Source organism: Benincasa hispida, chromosome 8, assembly GCF_009727055.1.
Source record: "Benincasa hispida cultivar B227 chromosome 8, ASM972705v1, whole genome shotgun sequence".
Taxonomy (NCBI): domain Eukaryota; kingdom Viridiplantae; phylum Streptophyta; class Magnoliopsida; order Cucurbitales; family Cucurbitaceae; genus Benincasa; species Benincasa hispida.
The window spans coordinates 5,596,553-5,616,129 of NC_052356.1; the positions used below are offsets into that span (position 1 = coordinate 5,596,553).

General features: G+C 35.7%; 1 protein-coding gene across 5 annotated transcripts; it reads right to left on the reverse strand.

Moving 5' to 3' along the window:
* Positions 1-237: 237 nt before the first annotated feature.
* On the reverse strand, positions 238-12,406 carry LOC120083060 (pentatricopeptide repeat-containing protein At2g26790, mitochondrial-like). 5 transcript variants are annotated; one of them, XM_039038586.1, is made up of 8 exons: positions 12,179-12,406; positions 6,040-6,159; positions 3,644-5,941; positions 3,378-3,496; positions 3,048-3,108; positions 1,228-1,342; positions 862-1,040; positions 238-738 (listed from the first exon to the last, which is right to left on the reverse strand). In XM_039038586.1, exon 3 carries the CDS (start codon positions 5,689-5,691, stop codon positions 3,646-3,648), a length of 2,046 nt encoding a protein of 681 aa, XP_038894514.1. In that variant the 5' UTR covers positions 5,692-5,941; positions 6,040-6,159; positions 12,179-12,406; the 3' UTR covers positions 238-738; positions 862-1,040; positions 1,228-1,342; positions 3,048-3,108; positions 3,378-3,496; positions 3,644-3,645. The 5 variants fall into 5 exon arrangements, with proteins under 5 accessions (XP_038894514.1, XP_038894512.1, XP_038894515.1 ...); XM_039038584.1 differs by having other exon boundaries at positions 238-473; positions 642-738; positions 3,644-6,159; XM_039038587.1 differs by lacking the exon at positions 6,040-6,159.
* Between the last annotated feature and the right edge of the window lie 7,171 nt (positions 12,407-19,577).

The window sequence follows — 19,577 nt, forward strand, 5'->3', positions numbered from 1 at the left end:
TGAGAATTTTTTCTTATTTACTAGTATTTCTACTCTCAATTTTATAACACACACATATTCTATTACCTTGCATGAAAATTATCCTTATTATAATTTAACCGATTCCAATAAAAAAAAAATAAATCTAATGGACTAAATAAAAGAAAAATCTAATGGACTAAATTTAACTAAAATTGAACAAATCTGGATTTTTTTTAAAAAAAATAATGATAATGATAATAAATAAAATAAATCTAATCATTTCAATAACAATGCTTTTTATTCATGACTCCAGCTGATATCCATCTAGACTTTTAATAGGAAGGGGAAAAAATAATTGGTTCTAATACATGGCTAAAAAATATACAGAGCAATGATAATTGTTCTTTTCCTGTAACCATTGGTGCACTTTCAGCCTCCTTCGAGGCTTTGTGAAAGAATCAAAGTGAAAACAAGAGAACTGCACCGATATATTAGCTTCTTCTTCTACACCACTGCAGCAAATATGAACAACAAATCCATCTAAAAATCAATTTGAAAGTCATGTTACATTTTCAAACTGATTTGTTTTCTGAGACAACTCCATAAAAGTTCGCATGATACCAAGAAAAAAAAACAAAACAAAAAAAAAAAGAACAGTGATAAAGATATTGAGACCAAACCAAGTTGCAAGAAATCTCCGAATGAGCATATGACGAATCCCGTTCGAAGTTGGGCTTGCTCAAACATGTGTGTGTATCGGTTACTTGAAGTTAATGACTATAATAAAAAAGGCATGATCAAGATGATTGTTCTTATGACAGAAACCAATATTACAAATCAAGCAAGATGAATCAAAATAAAACTGTATGTGTAAACTATAAGACTAAAGAAACTACTCACAGATTGATTGGTATATAACTGGTGACCAACATGTTTGATGTACCACCATTGCATGAAATATTGTTGAACCATTTGGCAAATGTGATATCAATCAATTTTGAGGCACATATTGCTGTGACTTTTGGTGAAATAGGAACCCCAAGTCATTATCTGACTATTGCTGCGCGCTTTGCCTCTTCCTAACATGAAGTATTACTCAAAAAGTTGTGTAAGGGTGCTTTTATAAGATTATAAAACAGCACGAAAGGCTAACTAACATCAAATGTAATAATATGTAACAGATATTCTTAGATAACCCAAATTCATTTTCACAGTTTTCCCTTCTCCCAAATGCATCTTAGATAGATGAGGTGCAGCTTGACTCACCCATTCAGCTCCTTGGTTCCCTTTTTTTAGGGTACCCCAGGAACAACTCAGCCATCTCCTGAACTGCTGTATACCGTATACAACATCTTGGAAGTGTTGTGTGAATGAAAATTTCCTGGAAGAAGTTTTTAGATTATTACTAAAGAATGCATGGCCAATAGAGAAATAAATTTACAAATAATTACAAGGGACAGCGGGAAAAAGACTTTATTTGATGGGGGTAAAATAACTACATGTATTATAATGAATAAGATAGCTACACGACTTTTCAACAATATGTTCCTCACATGATCTACAAGACAAAGTAAGCCGCATCAAAATGTGGTTAACATTGACTGGAAACAAATTTGCTCAATTTGTAATACTGTGTTCGAGGTATTTTGGAGAATAGTAAAGAACAAGGTGACAATATCACCATAAAAACCCAACCTAATCGCAAGAGTTGTATTCTCTCTCAAAATATCTCCACAATTTCCTATATACAGATCCCTAACTCTAAACCGAATTTTAATTGGAAGCATTATTTACAACTTTTACCTTTCTTGTATAAACATTTACAATTGGAGGTTTCACCTTACTCTTTCTAGAATAAAAATTACAATAGGGGACCTAACAGAGTGATTTCCAGTCTAACTTTGCAATAATAATTTGATGTCCTTACTCTTTCTACATCATAGATCATATCTAAACGACAAAAATACCCCTACTTAATGTTATAAAATGATAAAATTGGAAAACAATAAAATTAAATCAAAATTATTAGATAAAAGTATGAATGGCAATGTGATGTCAGACATTTCATATCATCGGAGGCTATGAAGCAAGAATTAAAACCTATAGTGAACAAGGAAGCAATCAAATTTCAATTAAGAAAAAATCCATATATAACGAGAGCTTGAGAGGATTTCAACTTAGACAGGTTAAAAACTAAGTGCAGCTCTCTTATATTAAATAGTCTTGTTTCTTCTTTCTTTTTTTTTTTCCCAAAAAAGAATAAGAAAAGAAAAGAAAAGAAAACAAGTGATCCAGACACGAGTTGGCTACATTAGAGGTCTTTGTTTTACTTCCAAAATGGTTAAAAGCATTTTCATAGTTTGCACGCTTAGCAATGAACAGAAGTATATGAATAAAATCTAAGCCTTCCTATTTGAAAATAGTCCGACCATGTTTTCTCCGCATGGAACCAAGCCAATGCTCACATAAAAACAAGAGGAAATACTACTCTGCATGTGTGTCAACCCTCTAATGTGAAAACAACGCAGTTTTATGATAATGTTAATGATCAATGCCAGCAATATAGTAAGTCAAAACAATGAGTCTTTTTCTAATATCAATAAGTGTCCAGGCTAACTTACACGCACTTCGACTAATCTCACAGAACAACCCGCATGACCATAACATTTGAGTGTTAAGAAAACTCGTAGAACATTAAATCCTAGATAGGTGACTACCATGGATTGAACCTTGACCACTTAGCCCTTTATGAAGGTCATGCCCCCATATTTATTACGAAGCTAACTCATGATGGCTCAAAAAGAGACGATTTGGAGAAATCCTATTGTATAAAATGAAGTTCTGTGATAAGTTGGACAGCTGTCTCAGATTCTCCAGTCCCAGAACATAAAAAGTTATTCTTTTTAAGGAAAATGTAATGCTCAGAATCTTCTTCTTCTTCTTCTTCTTTTTCATAGGGAAAAAAAATTCTGAGCAATTACATTTTCCTTAAAAATGTAATGCTCAGAATCAGGGATTATGATCGTTGGAATTATTAGGTTGTAAAGATTAATGATTAGTAGGAACCAAAAACATAAGAAACTTACAGCTCTGGATAGCATCTGCACCACATCTGCAACAGAGGAGACTGACTTCCATTCCCAGAAACTGCAAGGCAAAGCGATAAGATTACCGTTTAAGAGATTAACTTTTAACTGACGCTGAATTATGGCATAGTACCATAAAAGGCATAAAAAGATGGATAGAAACTCCATTATCAACATCATTGACAAGTTTGGTTTAACTAACTACTTCGAATAAGTTATTACAAATATATTGCTTCAAATAAGCTCTTGACATTGCCCAGTAATATTTGAGTTTAGGATTATAAGAAAGTAATTTTAAAGAATGAGTCATTATGAACCTTGATATCGTACATTTTAATTTCTAACCCCATTACTGCAGCAACTCCACACACTTGACCATATCATCTTCGGGTCAAAGTAGAGGTCTTTCATATTGCCCAAGTAGATTTCAGTTGTGGAGAATCCAAGACCTGTAAAGTACAAAGAACTTGTATAACTCAAAAGGAGGAGAGAGCCAGAACCCAAGCCAATGAAAAGAAAAGAAAGAGAACAGCACTGTGTATAAAGGACTAAGCATAATACTTCATTTGAAAAATTCAAGGGCTAATGCTACTCACTGTTATTTAGTTAAGTGCTTGTAATGTGGCATTTTCTTGGTTTTTAGAGTATCTTGATGTAATAGATATGAAAAAATTTTAGGAGGGAGAATTCCCTTAGAGATCATATCATAACATAGGGTTTGAGCCTTCTCCATATCTCCACTTCTACAACACCCGGACAGTAGGGCAGTAAAAGTCACTGTATCAGCCTCTATTCCTTGATCAACCATTTCCTCAAAGAAGACAAAAGCATCATTAAGATTGTTCATTTTACAAAACCCATCAATCAATACAGTGTAGTAAACAACGTCTGGAGTAAACTTCATGCCCTTCATTTCATCAAAAATTGTTGACGTAAAAGGTGTTTCAACTGAGGGACAAAGCTCTTGCACTCTGGTTTTAAATTGACTATCAAGCAAAACTGTATAGATAAAAATGTCAGGTTCCCTCCCTCGATTCTTCATATCACACAGAAGTTCATGAGCTTCTCTCAAGAAATTAATCTTGCAATAACCATCTATCATCATTGTGTAAGTGATAAGATCAGGAGTCAACCCAGCACAAACTAAACAATCAAATAAACTTTGGGCCATCTTCATATTTCTTGCCCGGCATAGGGAAGCTATGACTTTATTGTATACAATTTCATTAGCCTCCACATCAATGATTGGAAGGTGTTTTATCACCTCAATAGCTCTAACGCAAGAATCTTCCATGCAAAGGCTACTAACTAGCCTAACGAGAGAACTTCTTTTAATAAAATCTCCTTTCTTGGACAAATTAACAAAAAGTTCATATGCAGCTTTCTTATGGTTGGCTGCACAATACCCATTAATCATGGCAGAATAGTTATCTACCGTCTTTACTTCTAAACTATTGAAAAATTCAGTCGCTTCTTTCACTTTGCCTCCTATGCATAAATTTTCAATTACCAGGTCAGGGATCTTAGAGTCTTTTTTCAAACCATGTTCCTCCATGTAGTCTAGAAGGCCCTGGACCTTAGATACAAGACCGTTTCTAGATAATCCAGCAGCAACCACATTATAAGTGATGGTGTCGGGCTCAACACCATTTTTCTTCAAATTATCAAACATTATCATTGCTTCATGAGTTTTTCCTTGAACAAAAAAACCTTTAATCATTGTTGTATAATGCTTGACATCCATCTGGATCTGTCTACTTGTCATATCTTCTAACAACTCAATAGCTTCTTCCAATTTTCCTAGTTCACATAGGGCATGAATAACAATATTGAATACAACCTTGTCCAAAAATACCCCCTTATCCTGAAATACTTTAAATTGGTTTACTACTTCTGAATACATCTGCATCGTAAGCAAGCATTGAAGGATAAAGCTAACGATCACACAATTTGATTTTATACCTTTTGACAACATGAGACTGTGAAGAGACAAAGCTTTTTGCAAATTCAACGTCTTGCAATAACCATTGATCAACACACCATAAGTTTGTGCATCTGGAACTACTCCATAATTTTCCATATCAAGAAAGACATATTCTGCCTCGTCTATTTTCATCTCTTCACAAAATCCACGAATTACTACATAGTAAGCATATGCGTCTATTGGGAATCGTTCTGCTCTCCATGCTTGTAGCAACTGATACCCTGAAGTTGAACAATCGTGGGTACACAACCCTTCAATATATGCAGCACAAGCAAAGGCATTAGGAACCACCCCAGATTCAGTCATCTCCTCAAAAATGTCTATGGCTTCTTCCATGTTACCTATTTTACAAAGTGCTTTTATTACAATAGCATAAGTGTAATCATTAGGTTGACAACCAAACCTCTTCAACTGCTTGTACACAACTAGAGCCATATTCATTTTCCCATGCTCGATAAGGCGGTTCAAGAGATAATTACAAGTAAAAATATGTGGAACAAAGCCCTTCCTTTCTAATCGGAAAAGTAAATCCACAACACTATCAAACAAGTTAACACTGGCATAAGCCTTGATTAAGGCATCATATGCTCGAATAAATGAGTCATCCACCACACAACCTTGATTAAGTGATTCAAGCAAATCTAAGACATCAAATTCCATTTTCTTGGAGCCAATGAGATTCAAGAACAGAGATTCAAGCTTTTTCCCCAAACCCCAAGAGCACAATACCCTAATAAGAGCTGCATATGTAGAGATGTTATGTTGAAATCCCCGTTCCTCCAATTCATGAAAAAAGGAAAAGGCAATGTTGGGCTCCCTCCGGAGACTTTCTAGGATTCGAACCACCTTTGATGGTTTACATTGAACATCCAAAGTTGTGTTGAAGGAGGTGACACTTTGTTCATCATCACTGTGTGAAAAAAAACATGGGTTTAGTTGAGCAATTGCAGTGGAGGCGAATTTGACTAGTTTGAGCTTTAATTTATTGAGATTGGTGGGATTATTCACAGCGTGTAGTAAACAATTCATGAAAGTGGGTCGGTATTTGCTTTTCCTGTGTGGTCTAGAGAAGGAGAAAAACTACAAAAAATTGCAGATATATTTCCTTCCATCCACTGCTTCCGGCCACTGCACAGCAATGAATTAATTTTAGGAAAAAGATGCAGCGTTGAATTGACTAAGAAACCAAAGAATTTTATTAAAAAAATGTGTATTCAGTCTCTCCAACAGACTGAATTGAATAAGACAACAAAATGCCCCTGTTTCTGCAAATAGTTTGCAAATCACCTTATTTTTACAAATACTTTCTAAAACTACCCTAAAATTACACTAAATCACCGACCGAACATAAAAAACCATTCAAAGCAGAAAATCAACCTAACTGTATAAACAACAAGCAGAAAACAAATCCTAGATCCTTAATAACATAGATTCAGTGCATATATTCGATCAACAAAACAGAAAACAACCCTAAAACCCTTTATATTATTAGCTATATTTTTACAACCATAAAAAGCAGAAAATCGACCAAGATAATGTTAAACCCCCAATAATTTACACTTACAAAAGGAAAGGCAAAACGGGGAATACACAAGAAGAATTTGATACAATGAAGCTGGAGCGAAAGATCCGTTTCCAGAGAAGAAAGTGGGAGGTGAATTCGGTTAAGGAGGGGGACCACTCTCAGCCGTTAAATAGAGCACTCTGAGGCCATTGAAGGGCAAGAAAATTCTGTGAAGATAAATAAGAGCTGAGGAAGCTTTTATGGAGAGTCTCCCCAACTCTCTCGAATTTCTGTTGGGCCTTGTTTTCCTTTTGCTTTTATTGTCCTGATTGCTACTGATTGATGTTATTTTCTCTTGTTGAGTTCTTTTCTGAGTAATGAAATCATATTGAATCAGTGATTCTTCTGTGTTCTGTTTATTTTCTTCTCCTATTTTGTTGTTTCCTTGGTCATTGATTCATAGGCCGGGGGAAGAACGACCAGGGTTCTTAACAAAGTGGTATCAGAGCCGCAATCCTGGGGAAGACTCGAGTAATGACTCAAAAGCAACTTGAAGAAAGGGTGGAGTCGAGTGAGAAGGAGATTGTTGGGTTGAAAGAAATGTTGCTTGAATTGTGTAAGAACATTGAGAAGCTGACGGAAGAAGTCAAGGAAAATAACTCCTCTCGAAAGAAGGAGTCTGCAATCACGGGAGGGAGTAGCCTCAAAGCGAAAGGGAAAATGGAGGAGGTTGAATCGTCCCAACCCAAGCGCACGGAGCTGGGAACACGGACAAAGGTAAGTATAAACATTTGGAAATACCTCTTTTCACAGGAGAAAACCCAGAGTCATGGATGTACCGCGCCGAGCACTACTTCGAAATACACGAGCTATCAGACGCGGAGAAGGTCAAAGTGGTTGTAGTGAGCTTTGCTCCAAACGAGGTCGATTGTTTCCGGTGGAGCAATAATCGGAAGGCCATAACCACATGGGAAGAACTAAAGAAGAGGCTCGTATTCAGACTATGTGAAGAAGTTTGGGCGCTCGATTGTTGAAGATTAGGCAAGATAGCTCGTATTCAGACTATGTGAAGAAGTTTGTCACGTACTCAGCGCCATTGCCGAAGCTTTCGGAGAGTGTGCTAAAAGATGCGTTCATGAATGGCCTGGAACCGGCCTTACAGGTGGAAGTGTTCAGAAACCCCAAATCATTGGACGAGTGTATGCGCGAAGCCCAACTGGTGAATGATCGAAATCTGGCCCTGAAATTAGCACTAACGGACCTAGGGTTTGGTGGGCTCAACAAAAAAGAGGCCCAATATGGGAGACAAGAAACATCAGATGAGGGGCATGCAAAGGGTAACGAGATCCTACCCATGGAACAAGTGTCGATTCCTGTAAAGAACACTCCCATGAAGAAAGAAGCTCCCTTGAAGAGGTTGTCGTGAGTTCCGAGAATGTTTAGACAAGGGCCTCTGCTTTCGTTGCAACGAAAAATATGCACTGGGGCACCGTTGTAAGGTTAGGGAGAATCGACAACTAATGCTCTTCATAGCCAACGAAGAAGAAGACACTAACATGGAGGAAGTCGAAGAAGAGGAAGAGAAACTTGAGCTGAAGAACTTGGAAGTCAGGGAGAGAGCTGAACTTGCGTTGAAATCAATATTCGGATTTTCTGCAAAAGGAACCATGAAGCTGAAAGATGAGATAAGGGGAAAGGAAGTGATGGTGCTGATTGACTCGGGAGCAACCCACAACTTCATCCATCAGGATACCGTGAGGGAACTTGATCTTCCTTTAAAACACTAGACAAAATTTGGTGAAATGATAGGCAATGGTACTGCAATTGAAGGGAAGGGAGTCTGCAAAAACATCGAGCTTAGGTTGCCAGGACTAGTGGTGAGAGCGGACTTTTTGGCTATGGAACTGGGGCAGATGAACGTTGTCTTGGGATGCCTTGGCTATGTACCACGGGCTACATGGGTGTCCATTGGCCTTTTTTAACCATGACTTTCTGGTCAGGGGACTCGCACATAATCCTACAAGGAGATCCCTCCCTCACTAAGGCAGAGGTTTCGTTCAAGGCTCTCAGTAAATAGTGGGAGGAAGATGGTCTGGTTTTTTAGTTGAGTTTCAGCATCTGGAAATCGAGGAAGATGTGACTGAAAGGCAAGGTGAAGAGGACGAGACACAATCAAAGCTGCCAGTTCTGATTTCAGCATTCCTAGAATAGAATGAAGATGTGTTTGAAATGCCGTCAACACTACCTCCCCAAAGGACAGTAGACCATCGAATTATCGTTAAGGAAGGTCAGAATCCCATCAGCGTTCAAGCATATAAGTATGGCCACGCGCAAAAGGAGGAGATTGAAAAACTTGTCAATGAAATGATGCAGGCCGGATTCATACGTCCCAGTAGAAGTCCCCATTCCAGCCCGGTGTTATTAGTCAAGAAGAAGGACGAGGGATGGCGTTTTTGTGTCGATTACAGAAATTTAAATCAAGTAACCATTGCGGATAAGTTCCCGATCCTCGTTATTGAAGAACTTCTCGATGAGCTACATGGGGCTACGGTATTTTCCAAACTCAACCTCAAATTAGGTTATCATCAAATAAAAATGAACGAGAGTGACATCGAGAAGACGGCTTTTCGCACACACAAAGGACATTATGAATTCCTGGTGATGCCATTTGGTCTCACCAACGCCCCTGCTACCTTCCAATCGCTTATGAATCAAGTTTTTCGCCCTTTCCTTCGTCAATTCATTCTTGTGTTTTTTGACGACATACTTGTGTACAACCCTGATATTTCCACTCACAAAACTCACTTGGGAGTAGTATTCAACATTTCTCAACAAGGAGTAGAGGTGGATGGAGAAAAGATTAAAGCCATGTTGAACTGGCCACTACCGACCAATGTAACTGAATTGCAAGGATTTCTTGGGCTCACGGGGTACTACAGAAGGTTTGTGAGAGGTTATACCGGAATTGCAGCTCCACTCACAAGATTGCTACAAAATAATGGGTTCAAGTGGGATGAAAAGGCGACTAAAGCATTTGAAGAGTTGAAACAGTTATGACATCATGCCCTGTGCCAAATTTCTCTAAGCCTTTCGTTATTGAAACCGACGCATCAAGAATCGGCTTAGGAGCAGTCTTGTCGCAAAATGATAAACCCATTGCATACTTCAGCCAAAAATTATCCCTCCGAGCCCAGGCCAAGTTAATTTACGAGAGGGAACTTATGGCAGTGGTTTTGGCTGTCCAAAGTGGAGGCACTACCTCTTGGGGGGGAAATTCACAATCATATCATACCAAAAGGCCCTGAAGTTCTTGATCGAACAGCGAGAAGTGCAACCTTAGTTTCAAAGATAGCTGACCAAGCTCCTTGGGTATGATTTTGAAATTCTGTATCAACCAGGACTGCAAAATAAAGTTGCAGAGCCTTGTCACGTGTACCTTCAGCAGCAAAACCTTATGCTTTGACAGCCTCGGCTGTTGTAGACATGGAATTAATTATCAAGGAAGTTAAAGGTGATGAGGAACTTCAATAGATCATAGCCACACTGAAGAAGGATCCGAAAGGAAAACCCAACTACCAATGGAAGAATAATCGACTATTGTACAAAGGGAGGTTGGTCATCCCTCGCAAGTCAGCAATAATACCAACTCTATTACACACTTTTCATGATTCGGTGTTAGGGGGCCATTCCGGGTTTATGTGAACTTACAAAAGAATGAATGGAGAGCTATATTGGCCAAGAATGAAGGTTGACAGACAAAGGTATGTGGAAGGGTGTGAAACATGCCAAAGGAACAAATCAAAATCCTTGTCACCAACTGGGTTGTTGCAAGCGCTCCCCATTCCAGAATTGATAATAGAAGAGTGGACCATGGACTTCATAGAAGGTTTACCGAAAGCAGGGGGTTATGACACCATATTGGTTGTTGTTGATCGTCTAAGTAAATATGGTCATTTCGTTCCTCTTAAACACCCGTTCTCAGCTAAACAAGTGGCGGAGTCTTTCATCCAAGAGGTGGTCAAACACCATGGCATACCCAAATCCATTACTATTGATCGAGACAATATTTTCATAAGTAACTTCTGGAGAGAAATGTTTACTAGCATGGGAACTCAACTGAAAAGAAGCACTGCATTCCATCCTCAAACGGATGGCCAAACCGAGAGAGTCAACCAATGCCTTGAGACATATTTGAAATGTTTTTGTAACGAACAGCCAACTCGTTGGAACAAATGGCTAGCATGGGCAGAACTATGGTACAATACCACATTCCACGTCTCAATCCGGACCACACCTTTCCAGGCAGTATATGGTAACTCTCCCCCACCCTTAATCTGTTATGGGGACAAAAAAACAACGAATGACACTGTGGAACAACAGCTGAAAGAAAGGGATTTGGCATTGAATGCCCTTAAAGAAAACTTGGTAATAGCACAAAACCGTATGAAGAAAAACGTTGATTTACATCGAAGAGAGTTGCAATTTGCAGTTGAGGATGAAGTTTTCCTTAAACTCAGGCCCTATCGTCAAAGATCTTTGGCCAGAAAAAGAAGTGAAAAGTTATCTCCCAGGTTCTATGGACCTTACCAAATATCCGAGAAGATTGGAAAGGTAGCCTACCGATTGGATCTGCCACTTGAAGCTTCTATTCACAATGTATTTCATGTATCTCAACTCAAGAAGAAGCTCGGACAAGCACAACAGGTGCAACACTTTCCTCCTATACTATCTGAAGAATTTGAACTACAAGTCAAACCAGAATTGGTGTTAGGAATACGTTGGAATGGGGAATTGGCAACTCAAGAGTGGTTGGTTAAATGGAAGAATATGCCGGAAAGTGAGGCTACTTGGGAATTAGCCCCTGCCATGAGACAACAATTCCCAAAATTTCACCTTGAGGACAAGGTGCAATTCGAAAGGGGCGGAATTGTTAAACCCCCAATAATTTTCACTTACAAAAGGAGGGGGAAAACGGGGAATACACAAGAAGAATTTGTTACAGATGAAGCTGGAGGGAAAGATCTGTTTTCAGAGAAGAAAGTGAGAGGTGAATTCGGTTAAGGAGGGGGACCACTCTCAGCCATTAAATAGAGCAATCTAAGGCCATTGAAGGGCAGGAAAATTCTGTGAAGATAAATAGGAGCTGAGGAAGCTTTTATGGAGAGTCTCCACAGCTCTCTTGAATTTCAGCTAGGCCTTGTTTTCCTTTTGCTTTTATTGTCCTAATTGCTGCTGATTGATGTTGTTATTTTCTCTTGTTGAGTTCTTTTCTGAGTAATGAAATCATATTGAATTGGTGATTCTTCTGTGTTCTGTTTATTTTCTTCTCCTATTTTGTTGTTTCCTTGGTCATTAATTCGTAGGCAGGGGGAAGAACGACCAGGGTTCTTAACAGATAATTAATAACATAAACATAAAGTAGCAACAGCAAGCAGAGCACAGAGAGTGGAAGCAATGTAAACTCCAAAGGAATGAATCAGCCACCAACAAAGAAAACGCATAAAACAACCACCAATTTTTTTAAAAGGAAAAACAGCAACCACTAGCATATAACAGCAACCAACACAAATGCTAAAAAAATTCACTAATCCGTTATAAAACAGCCAGCAGACAAACAGCAGTTTAAGGTCTGAAATTACAAACCTTGAACGACGGCAGACGAACGGCCGACGAACGGCAGACGCACGGGAACGACAGAGTGCAGGCGAAGGTTGAGCTGACGCACCGGAACGGACAGCAGACGAACGGCGAGCTCCACACGGCAGAGAGAAGGGAACGATAGAGAGGAAAACGAAGAAGACCTATAGCGGCAGATTGTAGAGAATGTTGAACTCGAAAACGGAAAGTTAAAAACACTGTCGGGGGGGTAAGTGAAACCATTTTTGGGTGGGGAAGTGTGGTTGGTTCCTATACTTCGGTCGGTAACAATTTAGCATACTTACTTTTAATTTTATAACAATTTAGTCATGAATTTTAGTTCGTAACAATTTAATCATTATATTTTCAAATTTGTAACAATTTATATTATATATTTTATAAAAATATTGAGTATCGGATCATTTTTTTATTTATTTACGTAAGAAATCTTATTCAATTTTAATAATAATTTCTACCATAGCGACTAAATCGTTACAAATTTTAAAGTATAAGGACTAAATTGATACAAAGTAAAGTCCATAGATTAAATTGTTACAAAATTGAAGGTATAGAGATTAAATTGCTACTTTTATATAAGCTTAGGGACTAAAAGTGATTTTTAACATATTTTTTAAATATTAATATTAGTAATTCGGTTGGGTTAGGTCATCTCAGATTTTTAAAATTCCAACCCAATCAAAAAATAATAATATAATAATAACCAACCCTTATAATGTAAATTGGATAGTCTAGATTGTTCGGGTTGTCGAGTCATTTGAACACCTGTAGAGTCTAGGGGTGTTCAAAAAACCCGGTAACTCGACCAACTCAGACTACCCAACCTAGGGTTGGGTTGAGTTAGATTTTATTTTGGGTTGGGTTGGGTTAAAAATGTTAAAATATATTAAATTCGGGTTGGGTCTCGGGTTACCCCATTTCAGGGTCGGGTCAACCCGACCCAACCCGAATATATATTAGGTTTAAAAAAAAAAAATGTGAAATATTAAAAAAAAAAAAAAAACAAACAGTGACCCAACCCGGCCCAGCTCAAAAATTTTGGGTTGGATTGGGTTGGGTTGACCATCCAAAAAACAACTAATAGGATTCATTATTAGCCAACCCAAATTTTTGGGTTGGTCCACAAAAATCTTCCAACCCGGACTATGTACATCCCTAGTAGAGTCATCAGCCACATCTTCCTAACTCGTGTATATAGAGGTAAACATAATATTAACTCATGATGGGGATTAGATCTATGCAACATCTAGATATGAAAGTCATGTCAATATTTTCAAATTAAACTTACTATCATCTCTTTGCATCATATCACAAATATTTAATTCATTTCAACCATCATAAATCATAAATTAGTAATCTATCTTTATGATTGAGATTAAATTAGTGAAATTTTAAACTCATCGGTGTTGTAATAGTTTTATTACATGAGTAAGTAGAGATGTCCACGGGGCGGATTCACCGAGGAATTCGGGGATCGGGTTTCCGCGGGGAATTTTTCCCTGTTACTTTTTTTTTTCTTTTGTAAAAAGTCAATTAATTTAAATCACTAATGTGAGCAAATTTTAATTAAATAATTAACTTTATCACTAAATTGTTTATTATGGTTAATTTTATATGAAAATTTGAATTTAAAGATAAATTACTCAAATTTTGACCTAAAAAAGCTAATTAATTTCTTTTAGTAGAAAGAAATAAATATAAATCAAATTATTCACAAATATAATCTAAATTCAAACATTCAATTTAAACATATTCATTATATTTTCCAAAAAAAATAATCAATTTTGAAATTTAAATGTAATATTTGTATAATAATAATAATAACATAACATTAAATAACTATACTAAATAAATATGTAAAAGCTAATCGAGGCGGGGACAGAGACGGGGAATACTCACGGGGAATTTTTTTCCCCCATTCCCCGCCTAATCGGGAAATCCCCGCGAAAAATTGGACATCTCTATGTGTAAGAATATTTTCAAAGGTAATCTTAATAAATGATTTAAATCAACGTTAAGAGGTTAATTTAGCAATCATAAATACAAGTTTGAATTGATGAAATTAATAGTTTAAGATTTTAATTTATATAACCCAAAATTTAAAATTTAAGGACATAAATGTATTGTATTTTTAGGGCATGAATCAAATTATTCCTCTTAACTTTGGAGTTAGTTGGAACTATAAACTAATGATTTAATCAATTTAAACCTTGTACGATGTATCAATTTACACTATTCACCATATTTTTTTGTGACCAATACAGTGTGAAACTTATAATTTGAATCAATTAAACTACTAAATTTTCATAAGTCAATAAATTTTGATCATTCATTACAATTATCTTTAAAAGTCATCCATGCATTGATTCTTAAATGTGTGTAGATTTCTTCAATTATGAACTTTACAAAATGGACGATTCTTAAATGGAATTATGAGCAAAGGTGTGTTTTGTATGTAAGGTTGGATTCATTTGAGATTATCTATATGGGTAATAATTGTTTGCGTTTGGGGTGCAAACTTAGCTAAGTTAATAAAACTTAGTCGTGCTTGATGTGCGTAGTTGAGTTGGTTTAGTAAGATTTTGTTTAGGAATGTAGAGCTGAGCTAAGTTGAGTTATAAATATCTGGTAAAACAGTAAATCCCAAATATATGCTCCCAAGTGACGAACCGGATTACCAAAGTCACGCTCTTGCTTTAAGAAGTCAACCTGGTTGCATATAGACCTTGTAAATAATTAAAAAAAAACGCAGTGTAGCAATGTTGAGGAAGATCATATGCACATTTTATAACCTAAAAAAATATGCATTTTTATGGATTTTTTTTCTTAACTTTTTGTTATACCATTCAACTACACACATACTTTCTCAAATTTTAATATTCCTTCGAGATGTGAACTATATATATATATATATCACAATTTTCTATATGTAACTATTGCACTCGATATAGACAAAATACTATTGTTTATATAATCAACAACCTTGCAAACATATTTTAACGGTTGAGTTGAATAGGCACAAAAACTAGGGGTACCATCATTGGTGTATTTGCATGTCCATAATAAATTTAAACATGGCCAACAACGAGTTGATTTCATACATTAAAAAAAAAACAAAAAAATATTGTTCAATAAAATTGTCAAGTTAGTCAATCTTACCAAGTAGAAGCAAACAATATATATTTCTAGATGCCAGTGACAATTTTGTTTATGAGGACGACTCAATTGTCCTCACGCAATCCTTCAATGTCAAATTACTTTAAAAGACTATAATTAAACACTCTAAACTAATTATTTCAAATTTGTATTTAAGATCACTTTTGCCCGCCAATTTTTTTTTTTTTTTAAATTTCTTTTTAGTATATGATAATTTGAGTTGGTCTTTATAATTAGTTGCTGGAGATGATTAATAGAGTTAAATGGTTGGAGTTGGTCATCCAAGGTAGTCGTTAGAGTTGGACACCAAAGGTGGTCTTCGACGAAGTTGGTTGCCTAAGATGATTATCAGTGTTGGTAACCAAAGGTGTGTGGTTTGAAGGTTTGTGAAAACCCTAGACGAAAGCGATATCGTTTCCCAATTTTTAATTTACACAAAAAAAAAAAAAAAAATCAGAACCCCATTATGCATTCTAAACAGATTACGACATGCTTATAACAAAATTATAGAGAAAGCATTTGGGGTTTGGATTATTAACCTTTTGAAGAACCAATTATTCACGAATTTTCTTCATAATCTGGTCACGAATACTCTTGATTTCTCCTTAGTATCATGAACAAAAACAGAAGCATTACAAACCCAAATTGGACACCTTTAAAAAATAATCCTCTGTATTATCCTTTAGGGATTGAAAATTACAGGAGTGTGCGAGGCTCTGTAATTAATTTGGGAGGGGGACATATTTTTTAGAGAAGACATTTTGCAGGAGTTTTTTTTTTTTTTTTTTTTTTTGTTCTTCTTCTTCATGAGAGTGTAGAGAACAAGATTGATCACAAACGCTCTACGGTTTTGGAAGATGAAGATCGTTGTTTTCATAACTACCCACTCACCATCATCATCAATAGAAAATTAGGGAGGAAATTAGAAATAACTCCCTCCATTTAAATTTAAAAAGTATTAAAACTTAAAATAAATTATATAATTATACATTAACCACCTTAATATATAATATATATATATATGTTATTCTAATATAACATATAATCTATAGTTTAGGTTATATCAAATATGATATAATATATAGTTTAAAATTCTCTCAATTAACATATAGTATTTAATATGAATTAAATTCACACTAAAATTAATTATATGAATTCAATTCATATAATTAATATTTGAATCATATTCCAATATTTATTTCCTCTAAAAAAAACTTTATATTATAATGTATCAAATACATTATATTAATTATATCACCTATGATTAATTTAAATTAATTATATGTGATATAATTGATCCCCTCAATTAATTTGAACATTTCAAATTAATCCAAAATTAATTGGGTTCTCAATAATCTTAGTTGAACTACTAAGAGAATCTTATGGACCTGTAGATTGAAGCTTCAACGGTACTTGGATAATTAATAAACTTCTTTAATTAAATTATCCAACTTCCATTAACTGTTGTCACTCCATTAAAGACTGACAGCTGCATTCTTCGCACTACATATATATTTCTGTGTCCATTTGATATGACCACTGCGATGACCCTTCACAAATTGCACGTAAGTACAGTTTGACCAAAATTAATGTTTTGCCCATGTAATTACATCTAACTCCTTAAGTACCACTGATCTCTCTAATAAACAATAAGTCATAGTCCAATTATAATCAAACCCCTCTCTAGCCAAGAAAAGGTGTAACGCCACATTGTTCAAGCTTTGGATTCAGCCCTTAAGGGAGCAATTTATCTACTTACTTCGAAGTTAGGGAATGAGTGAATTTCGTCTTGTGTAGTTGTGTTTCCAACTTCCCAATTAGACGAATCCCCAAAATGGTAGGCATATCAAGTCGACAAACTAGCCACTATCGCTCATACAAATCAAAGATCTGCCTTCATAGGTAGGAGTTCACAACTCATCAAGGATTCTGGTCACGTCACCTATGACCATCCTGATAAAATGTAAGTCTTTGCTATTAATGGTGTTATATAATGAGACTATTCATTTCGTGGTCCGGTCTTATACAAACTCTTTTTTATTGAACACCCCCGCTCACATGTCTCTACATGAATAATCAGGATCATATCATTTGTAGAACTCTACAATAATTGTAATATCTATAAAGTGGGACGTATTCATAGTGTCACATGGATAAGGTATCCAGTATTCTCCATCTACTACAGATCATTCAGGTTATCACTTAAACACAATCCACTTGTATATCTCTACATACATGTTTAAGTTACAAAATATAACTTTGAATGTTTGTTTATTGGTTTAGTGGGCTAATGCTATTAAATGTCGAATAAAATACCTCAGATTTTATTTTTAAAAAATCGTCTGTATAATACAATTACAAACTACAGGATCCGCGAGATTTAGGGCATCAACCCCAACATGGTTGACACCGAAATTGATCATGGAGGTGGTCACTGGAACCCAAAGTTGATCGTCGAAGTTGTGTTAAGGTGATTTGTTGGAATTGGTCACTAGAGTATGTCACTAGAGTGAGGTAGCAATAGTTAAAGACGACAAGCGACGAGTGGAGTCATTAAAAATATTGGAGGGAATAAGAGTTTTGGTGAGTTTGGTTAAAACAACCAACTTCCATCAATATTTTATGTTGGTGGCCTAAAAATTGAGTTGTTAATTTTGATCAACTCAACCCAATTCATGTTGGTAGTATACACCCCCTAAAAGTTTAGATTGATTTATTTATAAAAGTCTAAGAGTTTAATTGATACAATTATAAGTTTCATATGAAACTTTTCTAAATGGAATGTCATGGAGATTGTAAATTGATACGCTTACAAAAGTTTAAGATCTAACTTGATATATTTTTTAATTCATAGATCGATAAAACATCTAAAGTTTAGAGGTGTGAATTGATATTTTTTCTATTTTTCAATGAATGAACAGTTTATGTATTTTTTATGGTTACTTGTTCACATATTGACACGTGCAATTCCCTCTTTGTACCAGGTGCATGTCTCCGCTGTCCAAAGTACTCATCAACATCTTCACTCAATTGAATTTATTTGTTAAGGAATCATTTTAGTTCAAACCGAGGCAGAGCATCACTCATGAGCTCTAATTAATCATTTAAAATAAGGTGCCTTCACAATAACCAAATAAGTGTTTAAAGAAGAAAGAGGTGACTAAGGGAAATGCTCATAGTGCAGTTTAGAATGCCTATTTGAAGAATTTACGAGCTTAATGAGTAACTAGGGGCAACATATATCAGGGTGATTTTAGACCAAAGGATATAATCAATATCAAACAAAAATAGAAATGATAAAGCAAAAAAGATAATAAAATTCGGGCTAAAAATATTAACTTAAGACTAAAATGGGCTAGGAAAGGGATGGGCTTGGCTAAGTCAAAGTGCTCGACCTTGACTTGGCTGAGACTGAGCTTAACAAAGTACCCAATGAGGCATGCTCTGCACATACATTGATCCTAGTAAAATGGCAAATATGACACACCCCTCGCGCGCATGCCCGACCCGATGAGTTAAAGGACAATTCCAATACAACTTTAAACCTCTACTGGGAAGGACTTACATTGACTACAACTATAAATACATCATGATAACTATAAAGAGAGATGCATCCATATGTTGATACTCAAACTTTCTACTTGCTACATACATACACACTTTCTAACTTAGGCACTAGAACTTGTATGGCAAGCATCACATTAATGTGAACAATTTGCCATCTTCAACATTGCAGATCGTTATCAAATAAAGATCAAACGTGTTTTTTCTTGTTTGGATTTAGGCTTCAACAACACACATCGAGTGAAAGGGGATTGTGTGATTTGTAAATGGAAGCAAGATATCAAAATAATTATTGCTTCACTTAAAATTGATCACTCTCACTTGCATCGAGGAAACAAGAGTTATGGTTTGTTTGGAATGATTGGACAAAAAAAGATTTTTCAAAGAGTTCATTTTTATTTAAACTCTTTTGATAAAAGCTAGTTAAAATGCATTTCAAAAGTTATTTTTGAGTGGCTGTCAAACGCTTTAATTTTATTCAAAGTGACTTGTTTTCAAAATCAAACACTTGAAAAGTTAAACCAGACACACTCTTAATATAAGAAAAAGAAAAAAAAATGGTGAGACCACATGTCTATAAACTAATGTAATATTGTGTCAAATTCAATAATTAAGTAACTAACACACACGCATATATATAATTTGGGGAATCAGACCTTTGACTTTA